This window comes from Dermacentor albipictus, chromosome 10 (assembly GCF_038994185.2).
Source record: "Dermacentor albipictus isolate Rhodes 1998 colony chromosome 10, USDA_Dalb.pri_finalv2, whole genome shotgun sequence".
Taxonomy (NCBI): Eukaryota; Metazoa; Arthropoda; class Arachnida; order Ixodida; family Ixodidae; genus Dermacentor; species Dermacentor albipictus.
Genome location: NC_091830.1, coordinates 41040514 through 41056137, shown reverse-complemented (window position 1 = coordinate 41056137; position 15624 = coordinate 41040514). Strand labels below are relative to the sequence as shown.

Below are 15624 nucleotides of genomic sequence, written 5' to 3'. Positions count from 1 at the left end.
GCTTTTTATGAGCTTATTAAATTGTTTATTACGACTTACTGCGGTGCTGTGTTAGCGTTAATGGCCGCGCCCACGAAATTCAGATTCGGATTTACAACCTAGTTCGCGTGAACGGGCGTTGATTCCGTACTGACAGCAGCCTTGGCGTCGGCTCCTCGGTGAAAAGACGTCGATGACTTGGCTGTCGGTCACCCGCGTTCGCCGCGTCGTCCTTCCTGCGACGCTTTGAACCTTCGCCGCTTCGGACGTCGGGGTCACAGTCGTCCGTGTCGCCGTCCGAACTGTCCAGTGACCCAACTCCAGCGGCCGCGACGGTTCGACCGTTGTCAGCGTGACAGTCATGTTACCGGTTAGAAGTGTCGCCGCCGTGTTCAGGGTAGCGCCGCCTCGGCGGTCCGTCGCGGAAATGTGCCGTCGCACAGCGATGCCGACGACCGCGCGGCGTTTCTACTGCGAGCAGCAGCAGCCGCGCAACGGCGAAGGTTACGACGCTCGTCGATACAAGCTCGCCAAGAGGCTCTTCTCGACGGCCCTGTTCGGGAGCACGCTGGCGGCCGCGCTGTACTTCAAGCGGCGGCGCCAGGCCGAGCACAGCGAGCTGTTCCGCGAGTGCGTCATGCTGCCGCGAGACGACAATTACGCGTCGAACATGTACTTCTACAACTACCGCGGCTACGTGTTCCCGGGCATCGTCATCAGGTCGCTGCCCAGGGTCCAGGCGCTCAAGGCCCGGCCGGACGACGTCTACGTCGTGTCGTTCCCCAAGACCGGTGAGGGCGCCCGAGCGGATGGCGGTGGTTGTCAGGCGTTCGCCGTGTAGAGGTGATGTCTCAGTTTGTTTGTCGACGTTCCGCCGCCGAACTCGTCTTGATATTTTTGCCGTCGATCCGGTAATGTTGCTGTAATCCTATCAAGGGCCTCGATTTTCGGTATTTGGAAAGGCTAAACTCGCCAGCTGCTTCCTTCTGGGAGATCCTCGCTTGTGGTTAGTGAATTGTGTCTGTGTTTCGGTGCTCGTACATCAACCGAAACACGTCACTTTCTTCAAGTCCAAAGGTCAACTGTGTAAAAGCCCGAGCTTCTTCAGTGGTTCTTTCAAAGAAGCTTTGAAACATCTCTCTTCTTATTTATTTATTTAGTTATTTATTTTTTTATAGATAGATCACGGGATCTTGTCGGAACATTGATGGATGGAAAAGTAATGTGCTGATGAGAAACTGACATAGAATGCATGTCCCTTAAATGTATCGAACAAGATAGCAACTTTGCAGGTCCCAACCGATGTGACTTACTGTCATCATTGAGATGTGGCTTATTGTCATCATTGAATATCCAGGTACGACGTGGGTGCAGGAGATCGTTTACCTCATTGTGACTGGGCTTGACTTCCGGTCTGCGTCAGAACGTAACATGGAGCAGCGGTTCCCCTTCCTCGAGTACTTCTACCCCGGCGTTTCGACCATCGAGAGTTCTCCAGACACCCGCATGGTGAAGACGCACCTCCCTTACTCCCTGCTACCAGAGTCTATACGCACAGAAAACCCAAAGGTGTGTTGTGCTTGCCTGGTAATGTTGCTTGTGTCTTTCCCTACATGTTGTCATATCATGAGAAAGCACTGGTTTAGGTTTTCAGGTGACATCAAAAGCTTCGCCCCTTCCATACGTCAGATGGCCGCAGCTCACCTCTTTTATTTTATACACAACATTTTAGACCAACTTCAACTCAATTCCTTTACTTGACATCAATGATGTGATGTTAGGTGCACGTACATAAAGCCACAAATAATGCGGTTTGATGCCTTGACATGGCATTCATTTTCAGCACACATTGAAATATACATACAGGAAAATACAGAAAGTGGAAAGAAAAACACAGCTAAATTGTGTGCACAAGTGTACAAAATGAAAAGCATTATGGTTTGCACATACACAGTATTTGTCAGGTCAACATGTTTATCTGTAGCACTGTCGTTACACAAATGCAACAGTAACAAATCTGATTTGCTGTCATACCACATCATGTTAATGTACTTGCGCAACAGCATTTAGATCTAGTGCGGTTCTTTGCATACGAAAGGAGCCAAAACCCAGTTCCAGTGAGTCCGTTCTTCTCCCGGTGAATGGTGGAGAGCACACACCAGCAGCCACCTCATACTTCCTCTCGCCATGAAAGCGTTATGCCAGCATTTCTGTGCGCCCCGTGAGACAACTCGCCCCGTCCTGGACTACCCGCTCTCGTTGCATTACTAGAGAATTTTAGTGCGTCCGGTATTCTGGCAAGCGCGGTTGGTTTGCCGATTGAGCGGGGTCATAAATGTGAGCGGCCAGATTGGTGGCGCCAGCTGGTGGTGCAAAGCTCAACCACACAAGCACAAAGCCAATTACTATATTCTGCTTAGCTGCTGGGGTAAATTTTCAAAAGCGGCGTAATCGTGTTTGCAATTAAGCTGCTGCCAAAAATTTGCACCAGCAGCGAAGCAGGATATAGTGGGTTACTGCAACTTTAGCTCTGTGTTTGTCCGGTTGAACACTACGCCACCAGGAAGCTGCACCACTCCGGCCGCTCACGTTTACACCCCCGCAAATCTGGCAATCCCCCCAAATCGCCCCCGTTTGCCAGAATAGCGGACAGGCTAAATGTCTCTAATGTGGTTTGCCTTCATAGAGCTTTACCACCACTTCCATAGATGCGATGTGCTAAAAATGTGACTTGTGGCATAAATGTAGACTCCACTTGTGATGACTTTTTTTGTGTGTGTGTGTTTGAGATGTGTGTAGCTTAGTCTCTCAGGCAAGTTGATCATTGATGGCACAATGGTACTGCTATGTGTAAAATATTACCCCCTCCCCCTACTTTTAAAAAAATAAGTAGAACTGTATTTGCCAAGTGCTGTTGCTTTTCTTCACAGATTATCTACATTATGCGGAACCCCAAGGATGTGTGCGTGTCACTATACCACTTCACAAGGCTCATCAAAGAGACAGGATATGAGGGAAGCTTCAAGGATTTCTTTGAATCGTTCCTCAAGGGACATGGTAAGCATCGTTGGCATGTAGGCCATAGAGCCATTTCTTAAACGCTTCTTTGGCGTGTGTTTGTGCATTGTAAGGAGTCTGTGTTCCATATCTATTTCACTGGAACTCACTCGAACATCTTTGGCATGAAGAGCATTTCAGTGTTCTTTATAGAACAGAACAATGCATGCTCGAAGTACAGCGTGCATTGCACCTATGCACCCAAAGCTGTCTTCAAACAACAAACTGTTTTGAAAGAGAGTGCACTTGTATTTGAGAAGAAGAACAGAACACAAAATAAGAACATTTCTTTAAAACAAATAGATCATCAATGTTGACATGGATTGACACAAATGCTGTCCATTTCAAGAAAAATTTTATCGTTTAAGAGTGCTTCTCGGCTCTTCACCATTCAGTTTGAAAGTGTCCCACCAGCAAGTCTGAGCGTTCCCGCTTTCCTAATGGCTATTCGGTACTATATTGATTTCTGTATAGAGGAGATCTTTACTGCTGTGTGGTTGAAAACCTGCATGCTAAGCTATGTGTATCAGGCACGCAATATGTTTGCTATATCAACTCAATACATTCGCGCTCTTGCTATCTGCAGAGCTAATCCTGCTTTGTCGTTCCTGCAGTGTCTTACGGACCCATCTGGAAGCACTATCTCGAATGGTGGGAACACAGAAATGATCCCAATGTGCTTGTCATATCATATGAAGATCTCCACAAGGTAATGTCCACTCACAGTGGTGTCTAAACGAGGTTGTTTATTTCAATCTCCACATTCGGAAGTCTGTGTAACAATGTGCTAGGCAGTGTGTCACACCCCTTTTAAAGTCATAGAATGTGTCTAGTATCAAAACCTGTCAAATCTTTTACAACCAAACGATTTTCAGTGCGCTTTGTGTAAGCAAAGTTATCAACAATCAAATTCTCAGAGTTAAAAAAAGACTTGTAATAACATCTGCAACACTTGCCTTCGCACAGTATGACCTAAGCTGCCACTGTGTCATTAAAACTGCAAGCACACACACACCACAGACAAATCGTGGGCTTCCTCTATTACAACCTTGAGGGCCTTCCTCTTTCTGTTCTTACTGTGCCCAAAGTTGTGTCACTATTCCTACATGGGATAATGCCTTCCGTGTCCTGTCCATCTTTTCACTGAGCTTTGGTACTTTCAGGGCTTCCGAGATCAGGTGCTGCAGTCCTCAGTTAGGTCACCGGATCGCAGAGACCGTAGTACCGGAGCAGTGGTGTCATTTCCTGCTACCACATGTGCTCCTGCTTTACCAATGTCGGGATTCCTGTGTTTTTGTTTCTGTAAGAGGCACAGCTTAGTCATGGCATCTATAGAAACCTGCCTAGTAACAGTCATGTTCATGTATACTGCATGCAGCAGGAGTGGCAGGGATTTCATAATGTTTGGGAATAGAGCAAGCAGTTTTTCGAACAATACCGTAGGCTATACATACAAAATAATACCGTATGTATTCATTTATAAAGCGGCCATGATTATTAGGTGAGGTTGCAGTTGGGGCCAGAGTATGCACACAAATGTGAAACAATATTGTGTGGCTAAGAGATTATTCAAACTCAGCAGCAATCGCCCAAAATATCGAATAGTCTGAAGCCCCACCAATGGTTGTGAGTTCGAGTGCCCTAATTAACTCTACCTTAATTAACCGTGCCTCAATTGGCCCTTATTATCACCAAAGGCCATGGGTTCAACCATCAATGGTGGCACTACCAATATTGGTGCGATTGAATTTTGGTGCTATCCAATGCCGAGGGTCTGATTCCTACCAAAAGTTGTGGGCTCGAGCACCTTAATTGACTATGTCTTAATTAATTGTATATTAGTTAGTGTTCCCATAATTAACACCTAAGGCTGTGGGTTCAACTCCCATTAATGTTCGTCAGGTAAAGTGCATTAACTCTATCATACTTGATTGTACTTTAATTAACTTCGCCTTTATTAACACCAAAGGTCATTGGTTCGACCATCAATGGTGGCACCTTCAATTTTGGTGTCATTGAGTTTTGGTCCCACCAAAGGTTGAGGGTTCAAGTGCCTTAATTAACTTTGCCTTAATTAACACCAAAGGTCGTCGGTTCGACTCCCACCAATGATTGTGGGTTGGAGTGCCTTAATTAACTATATCTTAATTAACTGTGTGTTAACGTTGCCTTAATTGACACCAAAGGTTGTGGGTTCAACTCCTACGATGTAGTGCCATACATTTTGGTGTCATTAAATTTTGGTCCCACCAAAGGTAAAGTTCGGGTACCTTCGATACCCTTGCCCTAATTAACACCAAAGGTCGTGGGTTCAAGTGCCACCAATGGTCGTGGATGGCACCGTCAATGTTGGTGCCAGTGAATTTTGTTGCCATGATGCCAGACGGTCAGTGTTTCGATAATGCCAGACAGCGGATTTCTACCCATGAGACACTTAAGGCTTTCGACTTAATGTGGACCCTTACCCTACGATGTGCCTCATGGCTTCTTCATTACCTTGGGGCATTAACCTAGCAAATTAATATAGTTTATGCCTTATTGATTGCATGCACTGGGCTGCTCCTAACATCTGAAAGGAATTCATGAGAAGGAACCATTTTCTTTTGTACGAACTGTATGTAGGGAGAGTGACAAGAAAAAGAGTGGGACGGTCAGGGGAAGAGGTTTAGAATACCATGCCGTGTGCTAACTGCAGAAATGGTTTTTCTTGAGGTTTCTCACACACTTTCACATCACGGAAGCTACGTCACACCCAACATGGCTCAACCAAGGAGAGCACACATATAACAAGTCAACACATACGTGTAGCCATCTGAACTATCAATGCAGAAGTCTCGATCACAGGCAATGTTATCTATAGAATTATGCAATGAAACAACTAATTAAATATACTACCTGCAACAAATGCGTGCTTTCAAGCGCATCATCTCTTTAATAAAGGGAATTTGTCTATTTGGCCCTTTCTCCCGTTTCAAAGCAAATCACTTTCTTTGACTCTTTCACCAATTCTTGTTGTTGACGGCACAACTTCCTCTGTAAAGGGCATGAGCTCTCGCACAACTAACTGGTGTAGTGGAACACCAACCAGCTTTTTGAGACCCACATGCTGTTATGCAAGAGCTGTGTGGCATCTGAGGGTTTAAATGCTGTGCTCAGGCATTGTGCCGTGTTGCAACCTGTTTGCAACTACTTACACAGTTCCTCTGACACTGAGCAGCGCAGCTTCTGTGGGTGACTTAGTATAGGGGACAAAATCAAACGGGCCTAATTTATTTGTCCGTCTGCGTTTGTGTGCAATTGCATTTCTGCACTGTTGCGTAGACTGGTGCGAACTGGATGGCCCAGGCTTTGTACCTTGCCGAAGCCGTGGCTCTGTCACAACAAGTGCAGCAGTCTGCTTGTGTTCATTCTGGCATCATGCAATTTTGACCACGCACCCCCAGGATGCTTGCAGCGTGATCCAAAGGATAGCCCTCTTCCTGGGCCGGCCGCTACGCGACGACGAGGTGTTGGCCATCGCCGAGCACTGCAACTTCAGCCACATGGTGCGCAACCCGGCCGCCAACTACGAGCATTGGCGCAAGCTTGGCTTTGTCAACCTTCAAGAAGGCGGCTTCATGAGGAAAGGTAGGTTGTGTATCAGCACGGGAAACTGGGCAAGTTGAAATGCTTCCATTTCGAGCAGTTCACAACACACAAACAAAAAGAAGGAGAGAATGTAGTATTTCTGGATAACTTTTTTTATTGTATATTGTCTGCATTTCTGTTGTTGTTTTTTTCCTTCTATATATTTTCCTCTTTTTATTGCTGTTATCTAGGCCAGCAATTTGGACATGCTCAACTCTCGAACAGCTTCTCGGCACCACCACTGGCCCCATAGGCTTAATGTGCAAGAACTACCAAATTTTCGGATGCCTTACAGTGCACTATTCGTTAAATCCTACTCCGCCTGTACAACTGCACACAAATTCAGCCACTGAGTAGAGTGGAAAGAGCAGTATTTTCTTTTAATACATCACCAGCATAGTCACTGGCCATGTCACCAGCGCCTCCTTGAAACTAAAACTAATGAAACATAGTTTATCCAGTAGTCCCCAACCACACCTAAACCATTGGACAAGTCAAGCCAAGCCGCTAGGTTGAAAACGCTGCATTTGTGATTTCTCCTGCGAGTTTCACACGTCTAACATTCTTTCCTTTGTGAATTAAATAAGTGGTGCAGTCACGGATGACTTCACTGACTACTGTTATTAAATTTTGTTGCTCTAAATAATCAAGCAACTTCAAGTGGCGCCAGCTCCACCCTCTATACCTTCGCCAACAATGATGGCGAATAAGTGAGGGAAGTGCAAGACATTGTTACAAAGAAATCTGCAATCATTCGTCTATTAAAGCACAGTCAATCTTTAAGTTGCCACAGGGTGAAGATTCAGTGCATACATTGACTATGCTTTCATCTATCTGCAGTGAGCATGACAATGATTGAAATACATACTGACCAGCTCACAGGCAAGTGTATGTGTTTGCAGCAACGCACTGACAAGCTTTTTCTCACTTTTGGAATAAAGTTACCTATTTTCTGGTGGATTCAGTATTTCAGACTCCAATTTATTCAAACTGTTAGTTGGTCCCCATCTCATTCAAATTACCGATCGGTGACTGCGCTGGGTGTTCTACATCTTTATACTCTTAATACCATTTCTAAAGAATCGCTTGTGGCAGGTAACACAATTCTACCCTATAAGTTGGATTACTCAAGCAGCAGGCAGGCATTACTTGCGCCATAAATAAAAAGGCATAGCTAGCCAAATTTCACAAACTTTTTAAGTAGCCAGTTTAGGGGACATACTGTACTTTGATGCAAAGCTGGTGAGTTCTCATGGCGCAATTACATAAAAGGAATTTTTCAAATAGCACCACTTACGAGATAAGTGCCATCAGACTTGTGTCAAAATACACTGTTGTTCTGCTGACTTCTTTTTTTTTTTTGCTGACAAATGCCTTCATCAGCAGTGCAAGAAAAATTTTCCCTTAACACCACACATTTTGCCACCCAATTTCTCAATGCGTATGGCGAACTGCGGCCAGGTTCAAAAATCTTTTTAATATGCCCTGCGAGCTCACCAGCTTCACTTTGTAATTGCAGTGTGTGCCCCAAAATAATGACTGAGAAGTTAATTACTGAAATTTGTTTAATGAGTTATGTAATAGTCAAGCACTTTGCTATCACTGTCATTATTTTGCCTTCCCTGCAAAACTGCAACTTCTTTTCAGCACAGCAATGTTGGCACAATTTCAGTTAGCTCAGTCTTTAATTAACCGCTGCCAATCATTGGTTACGTTGTTCAGTTACCGCATTTTCATGCCTATATAGCTTGCCAAAAATGAAAGAAATTCAAGTGCAAAGTGGGGTTGCGAGCTGTACCGGAATTTTCTCATTAGGGGCGGCTTCACGGCGGTACACTTTGTTGTGCAGTGAATCCCGACTTGGCGGGAAATGTGCCTTGCCATGAAGATGCAGCACTGCGCTTAAGCAGCAAGCGGCGGGGAAAGCGGCATTGACCAAACATAGGAAACGAAAAAAAAAAAGGAATGATTCCGAAAGCATGCTTTGTGCCTACAATTTTTGTGGGTTGGCTTTATAGCTCTTTTGGTTGTTGTATGCATTTGTGTATGCAAGTGTTGACTTTCGCTCCACTTTTTTGAGGCTTGCAAAGGTACATTATTCGTAAAACAAGTTGGGAACATACATAGTGTTTTGAGCGCTTGAAACTTTGCGAAAAATGCCGCTACTGGTGCTGTTTCTTTCGTGGTAAAAGAAAACTTCCCAGATGTATGCCAATCCAAACAACTTGCACACCAAAGACTGTGGAGCTGTAGGAATAAATAAATAAGGGAGTTTATTCAGACAAAAGGCATAATGCAATGTAATGGTACACAGGAGGAGGTACCGAATGTCAGAGACTGTAAGGGAAGTCTCTGACTTTATGGAAGTCCTAGGGGCCTGTTTTTTCACTACAGAAAACCTATCCAAGTCTTCATAATTACTTCACCGTTCTGGTACGATTCTGGTGCAATTCCTTCACTATACTCGAACCTCTTCAAATGCCTCTCTATATCACGATTAGTACTTCTATTCACTCCATTATATCCAACATACGTCCCTGAACGCTATGCCTACTTTACTAACAGTGGTGCTTGGATGCACATTCTGATGGCATGGGAGGCTGTGCTGCTAGCTGTTCTTAATGATAGCTCATCACCAGCACCTGATTCTGGCTGCACTTTCTCATTAGCGCCTCAAATGCAAGCTGCAATATTGTTGTTCTTTGACATTTGACACCAAACACCCCACTGCATGAGAACTGTTGTGGAACTTCACTTAACAGGGCATAAAAAAATTGTTAGTTTACTCATAGGCCTCATGCAAAAATAGGTCTCACTGTATAAGCCCCAGTTGTGATAACATTTCTGAAAACATTTACAAGGAAAACCTACAGGGTTTAAAAGGCTTCACAGCAGGGGCTAGTTTATAAACCTATTCTTTTTAATGTCCTGCTTTCCCACAAAAGGACGTCTAACCTAACTTTTTGCCCTCATCATTCTTTTTTTGTTGTCTAGACACCAGCAATGCATCGTAAAAAAAAAAAACTAATTCTGGTGTTTTACGAGCCAGAACCACAGTATTATTGTGACACACTCTGTAGTGGGGGAATGTGGATTAATTTTCACCACCTGGGGTTTAACATGCGCACAATGGTCATCACACAGTCGTTTCTGCATTTTGTCCCCCATCGAAATGCGGCCACAGCGGCTGGGATTTGATCCTGCACCCTCGGGCTTAGCAGTACAATGCGAAAGCCACTACGCCACCACAATGGGTGTTGTGCGTTGTAGTCCAGCCCAATGACTGCACTGGGGACAGTGCCTAAACTTGGTGGACTGCAGCATTCTGACATGATTTCTTAGTCAGATGGGAGCTTAATTATTTGTGGCTAGCAGGTGCACAGTCTTCACTGCTTTAGCCAGCATATTAACAGTGAAACTTCGAAAAATTCTCGACCAGAATTTTCAGAAAAGTTATGTAACATTTGAATGTCAGCAACTGATTTTTATGTGCAGATCTACAATGGAAGCCTGGGTTCAATCCACAGACTAGGACAAATTTTTCTTCAACTTCCAAACTCCTTTCTGGGAAACACATATGGATTTTCTTTGTATCTTCTTATGACTCTTGGTTGGATGAACATATTCTTCCTTTCACACCCACATGCTCATGCACTCACAGTTTATAGTTTACTTGTGCTATGTTTTTAACAGAGAACAGGACAAACCCAAAGGCGCAACATAACCACTGGTATGAATGCACAAATTACCAGCTGTGAAGCAAATGTTGATATATGGTCATGATTATGTTGCACTGAGTTTTACACTGGCAAAAAGATTACGCTTCACCCGTCCGCATCCTTCTTTCCTTCTTCATGAACTATAGCCCCTTTCATCGCTTTATTCATATATGGTGTAAAGTGGGTGATGTGAGCAGCTATGTCACAAAAAAAAGATGAATCAAGAAAAATGGGGAAAAAACGTGAGCAACAAGAAAAACATGAAATATTTTGTGTAATAAAAGAATGTGACATAGGTTGACCTGCATTTTTGATGGTTCAGAGGTGCACCTTGTTCCAAATTGTAGCTCAACGTCTGTGCGCAGAATCAAAGGAATGGTTACTAGGGGCGTGCGAATATTGGTTTTTGAAACCGGATCAAACATGAATAGAATACAGTCAACTCTCATTGCAACAGACCGTAAAAATTCAACAAAAAACATGCTTTTATCAGAAGTCCATAATATCCGAAACACCCCACTTCTGAAACTTTCGTCGTGATGTCTGACAACATTATTGCAAAGAGTGAGCGACGAATGTAAAAAAACAAATAAAGATAAGGCGCAGTTTTGCTTGAAAGGCGAAGCATTGATTGCAATAACAAATTACACAAGATGAGTGTGCAGCAGCAGCGATCAAATTGACTTTCGTGCTGTCTCTTGCTTAAACGCGAAGCAAACGTCGAAAGCACAGCACATACGAAGCTACCAGCGCTGGGTGCACTTTGTCCACATCGCAGATCGCTTTCAAGATACGGCGCCTGCACGGTCGAGCACTTTGTCCACATCACAGATCACTTTCAAGATACGGCGGCCGGGCCGTAAGCAGCAGCCGCCATAGTAGACCCCTCTCTCTCTTGCCTTGTCCCCCTCTCCACCTTGCCTTGCACGCAATAGAAGACGGCGCGTTTCGGTGCCACCTTCCTCTCTCGTGCACGCGATGCTGAGCCACAATGATCGGCTGACCCTCGCAAGTCAGTTGTCAGCCCGCATTGGCACAATGATAGTCCGTTTTATACGCTCAATTTTGACAAAAATTCCCGCTAATTTCGGCCGCTGTAGCCGATAGTTCATTGTAACGTGGTTAGTTAAAAGCGAAGTTCGTTGCATTAATAAAATAGGTAGGACAAACTAAGGCTGAAATAAGGTCCATTATATCCAAACGTCTGTCGAACGCGGGTCCGCTGTAACGAATGTAGACTGTAGTGCCAGGAGTGAATCGAATATTGAATACTTTTCGAATAGATTTATAGTAATGAACAGCCGTTATCACAATTAATACAATATGGTGTTCACCTCCCAGTAATCTTAAGTGTGTTATGAAGCTATATTTATTAAAAGCACAAATGGAGCATTAGGAGCAAACAAGCCGTTTACCAGTTGCACGGGGCTCTACATAGTGTGCGAATGATTGCTATAGAGCCTGTTAAGTATGGCTACCTAAGTGACGAAGCCTGCTCCACTATGCAAGTTCTCATGTTCTATCTCTATATTATACTCGCGGGGGTGAAAATTTACCCTGCTTTTGCTCCAATATTTTATGTGTTTGGGTGCAGTTGATGTTTTGAAATATTTGTTACTTGAAATTTTTTAATAGTCACACATACCTAAAGCTTATGCATGCATTCTTTTGTTCCCATGTCATGAGCGCTTCCCAAATCTCTTTTTTTACTGGCTTTTTGTGCTCACGACAGGCTTTGTTTTCACTAGCAGGGCAGAAAACTTGCACTATTTGCAGCTCGTAACGAAGTGGTTGAGTGCAGTCAGCTGCTAGCATGTGTACCTGTGTTCGCATAGTCTCATTTATACGGTGCCTGGCCTGTCCGATGGATGTCTTGCCGCTTGATAGGGGGATCTTTTGAACAACACTTCTAGAGCTTTCTACAAGCTTGCCTGTGTATTTAGTTTCACAGCCATTTTGGCTTGCCTCCTTTTCTGTCTCTGGCTTATTTGCGTATTCTTTTCAGTTTCTGTGGGGCAGATGATAGCACCTAGACTTGGTGCCAGTGTGCTACCTTTTTTAGTTTTTACACTAAAATTACAGGTTCTTTAGTTTTGTCTTTGTTCTTTTCTTTTGCTTTTTCTCCACTAGTCCTTAATCTCCAGTGTTATCTTTACGGTAGCCGCTACTCCTCAGCCTGTTTATCTGTAGTGCAAGGTTTCCTGTTATGAACTGGTGGCATTATCTTTTGACTGCCTGGATGATAGATGCCAAGGCGATACCTCTGGTTATCACTTTTTAGGGACCACAGTCAAAATGCAGAATTTCTTACTTTCCTCACACCTTGTAAGCCCAGCACATGTGGCTGTCATTTAGCCTTATATTCAAGTCTCAAAACTGAAGTGTTTTTTCATCTGGCAAATCATGCGTAAATTCCATCCCTTTGTGCGCCTTTTTAAACAATCCTACTATAGTTCACCATTGGATGACCTCGCACATGGACAGACAGGCAGACAGATGAAAGAAAGACTAACAAGGAAATATGGTTTGCTCCTATTGTCGAGAGGGCAGGGGAGGGGAATGACAGGCATAAAGCACATGCACATGGTCACAGCCTTTCACAGCACATGTTCACCGCCAACAATCACTCTGCAACATCACAGTTAATACTGCCTATTTCTAAAGCCATTTACGTATATTCCGGTACTGTAAGCCTGTATAAAATTTGAAACAGTGCTGCAAGTGGTAAGGAAAAGTGGCATCACAGTCTTCTGCATTTTGTTATCCAGGAATCGTTGGCGACTGGAAGAACTACTTCACGCCCGAGATGAACGCCAAAATGGATGCCTGGCTAGAGGAGAAGTTCGGCAACACAGACCTGACCTTTGTCTACGAGCTTCCATCAGACGAGGAAGCTGAGAAAGATGCTGTCTAGTCCCACTTAGAGTTTGTTATGAATTTCAATTGTGAAATTATGTTAGAATGTGACAGCTAACTTGTTATTTTCACACTGCGAGTCTACAGCAACGTCTGCCAACACAGATGTTTTGGTGGGACTGTTAACACGCGTAGGTTTACAGGAATTTTAAAAGAATTTAGGTGTTAAAATTGATATGTTTTGCAAACAGCCCAGCAGAGTATTATGTCAAGTTTTAGTTCCTCCGGTGCTGGAAACAACATGCCTCTCTGTGATGATACATTTAGCTGGTCTCCATGCAGTGAGGCTTGGGCTGAAGGCAGGAAGGCTCACATTGTAGGTAAACGGCTTAATGACGGTTAACGCTACACTTTGCAAAACACTGGCTGAACACGCCAGCGGCTATGGCTTGAGCCATCAGCCCACTGCAGGGAGACGGCAAAACAATAACCAGGCCTCCGTAAAGGGAAGAAGTAGCTGACGATGTCGGCACAGCGACTTACTGCGCAGGACACAGTGCACCATCTGTAGCAGCCCACATCAAGTGGGCCAAGCACATCACCCACGTAAAACTCTTGCTTGGGCTAGTTGGTTCATGCTTGAATTAGTCAAGGCAAGGCGCAGAAGACCAGAACTCAAAAAGGACACAAACGACAGGACCGGTGCCCATTGCCAGTCTTGAGTGGTGTCGTATTGCTTGAGAAAAAAATACTGGTGCCTTTGGAAGTACAGTCTATCTTCTGGGCATGTCTGGCGCGTATGTGAAATACTCAAGTCCGAAGGCGCCGGTCCTGTCGTTTGTGTTCTTGAGTCCTGGTCTTCAGCGCCTTGCCTTTACTACATCACTCACATTCCACCCCTCTCTGGATGACCAAGTCCCTTGGTCTAACTTGGCGCTCCACGTTTCCCAGGTTGAATGATGATTTCCAAATGCGAGGTGCCAGTTCCGAGCTGTGGCTTTTAGTTTTAGGTTCAAGAAATCTTTTTGCCTTCATTCATGCCTTCATGGCAGCACATTTGTGGTGCTGTGTCGAAGAAAACTTCATTCACCATGTTCAAGGATGAGTTCGCATAGATCCTACACTTGAGTCTAGCTGTGATAAGCACTGCTGCTCTACATGTAAGAAACAACCACAAAAAGTGTGGACTTCAGAAGCCTGCGCATAATACGTGCTCAAGTATAATATGCAGATTAATTTTAGCTGTGACAGAACAAAAATGAAAAATAAGTTCATCTGGATAACATAAGCGAAGCACACTTTCCTTTTTTTTTCTGTCTTCATTTTTGTCACATAACATTAGATTCTCTAATATCCGATAGTAACACATGAAGCAAATTTAATGTGCCAGAACATAGTGTGTGTGCATTTGTGGAAGCATAAAAACATAGTATTTGTGGAATTTAGGGTATTATGAAACATCAAGTTTTTAAAGAACTTTATTGCCTCGGATTGGTCTGGAATAATCAAGGCATGCACAAAACAGATGCCAGACAAGAATTCTTCCGGCTCTCGACTTCACTTTGGGTATTACCTTTTCCATGAGCCTTACCTAAAGTGCGTCAAAGTATTTGATTGTCGAGATCTTTGCTTCTGCTTACAGCGTGTATTTTACAGAAGAAATGCCTCCTCCAAGCAAATGAAATAGCCCGAGTGTAACTATGGCTTCCATGATGATGGTCTAGACCATGGGCCATCATCGTTTTCTGCGTAGTCTTGGACTGAGAGAGACAGTATGAGTGAAAACAAGTGCACATAAAACGGAAGTACTCAGGCATTGCTTTCTAATCAAATGTCATGTATATGCAGTTAAAGAAGCAGCCAATGTTCAGTGAAGAAAAACTTAAATAGCTCCAGTTCGGGGGTGGGGGGGGGCAGGGGGTGGATAAGGAACGCAAATGTCAACAAACCATGAACACTGAATGTATGATGTAGTAGAACTGTCAGTGCTCATTCTCATTTGCATACATAATTGGGATGGCTGAACAAATGTATCCAATAGAGCCACATAACAGTTCGCAGTGCTGTTCAGGAGCTGCTGAAAAAAGTAGACCTGACCATTTTAGACCTTAGTTTCATCGACTGCCTGTTTGTTGTCTCTGTGCTCTCCCAGCCAAAACAAACACTTGTCTGGCTTTCGAAAGAGGCAATTACATAAGTTCATGAAAACTGCCTAGATGGGCAGAAGCTAGCACATAGTTACCCATATTTATATAGCGTGGATAATGGCTGCCTGTCTAATTAGCCAGCCTTTAGCTACACGACAAAAAAAGTAATGCCTGGCTCACGAGCCGAAATTCCACCCTGGTGATCTCTTAAATTGGAAAATCACTGGCTTTCCAGAGCC

At 44.1% G+C, this 15624-nt stretch overlaps 1 protein-coding gene across 1 annotated transcript; it reads left to right on the top strand.

Moving 5' to 3' along the window:
* The first annotated feature begins 83 nt into the window (after positions 1-83).
* On the top strand, positions 84-15127 carry LOC135907347 (sulfotransferase 1A2-like). The gene is made up of 6 exons (XM_065439034.1): positions 84-770; positions 1337-1548; positions 2910-3036; positions 3651-3745; positions 6480-6663; positions 13151-15127. Exons 1-6 carry the CDS (start codon positions 341-343, stop codon positions 13294-13296), a joined length of 1194 nt encoding a protein of 397 aa, XP_065295106.1. The 5' UTR covers positions 84-340; the 3' UTR covers positions 13297-15127.
* Positions 15128-15624: the final 497 nt, after the last annotated feature.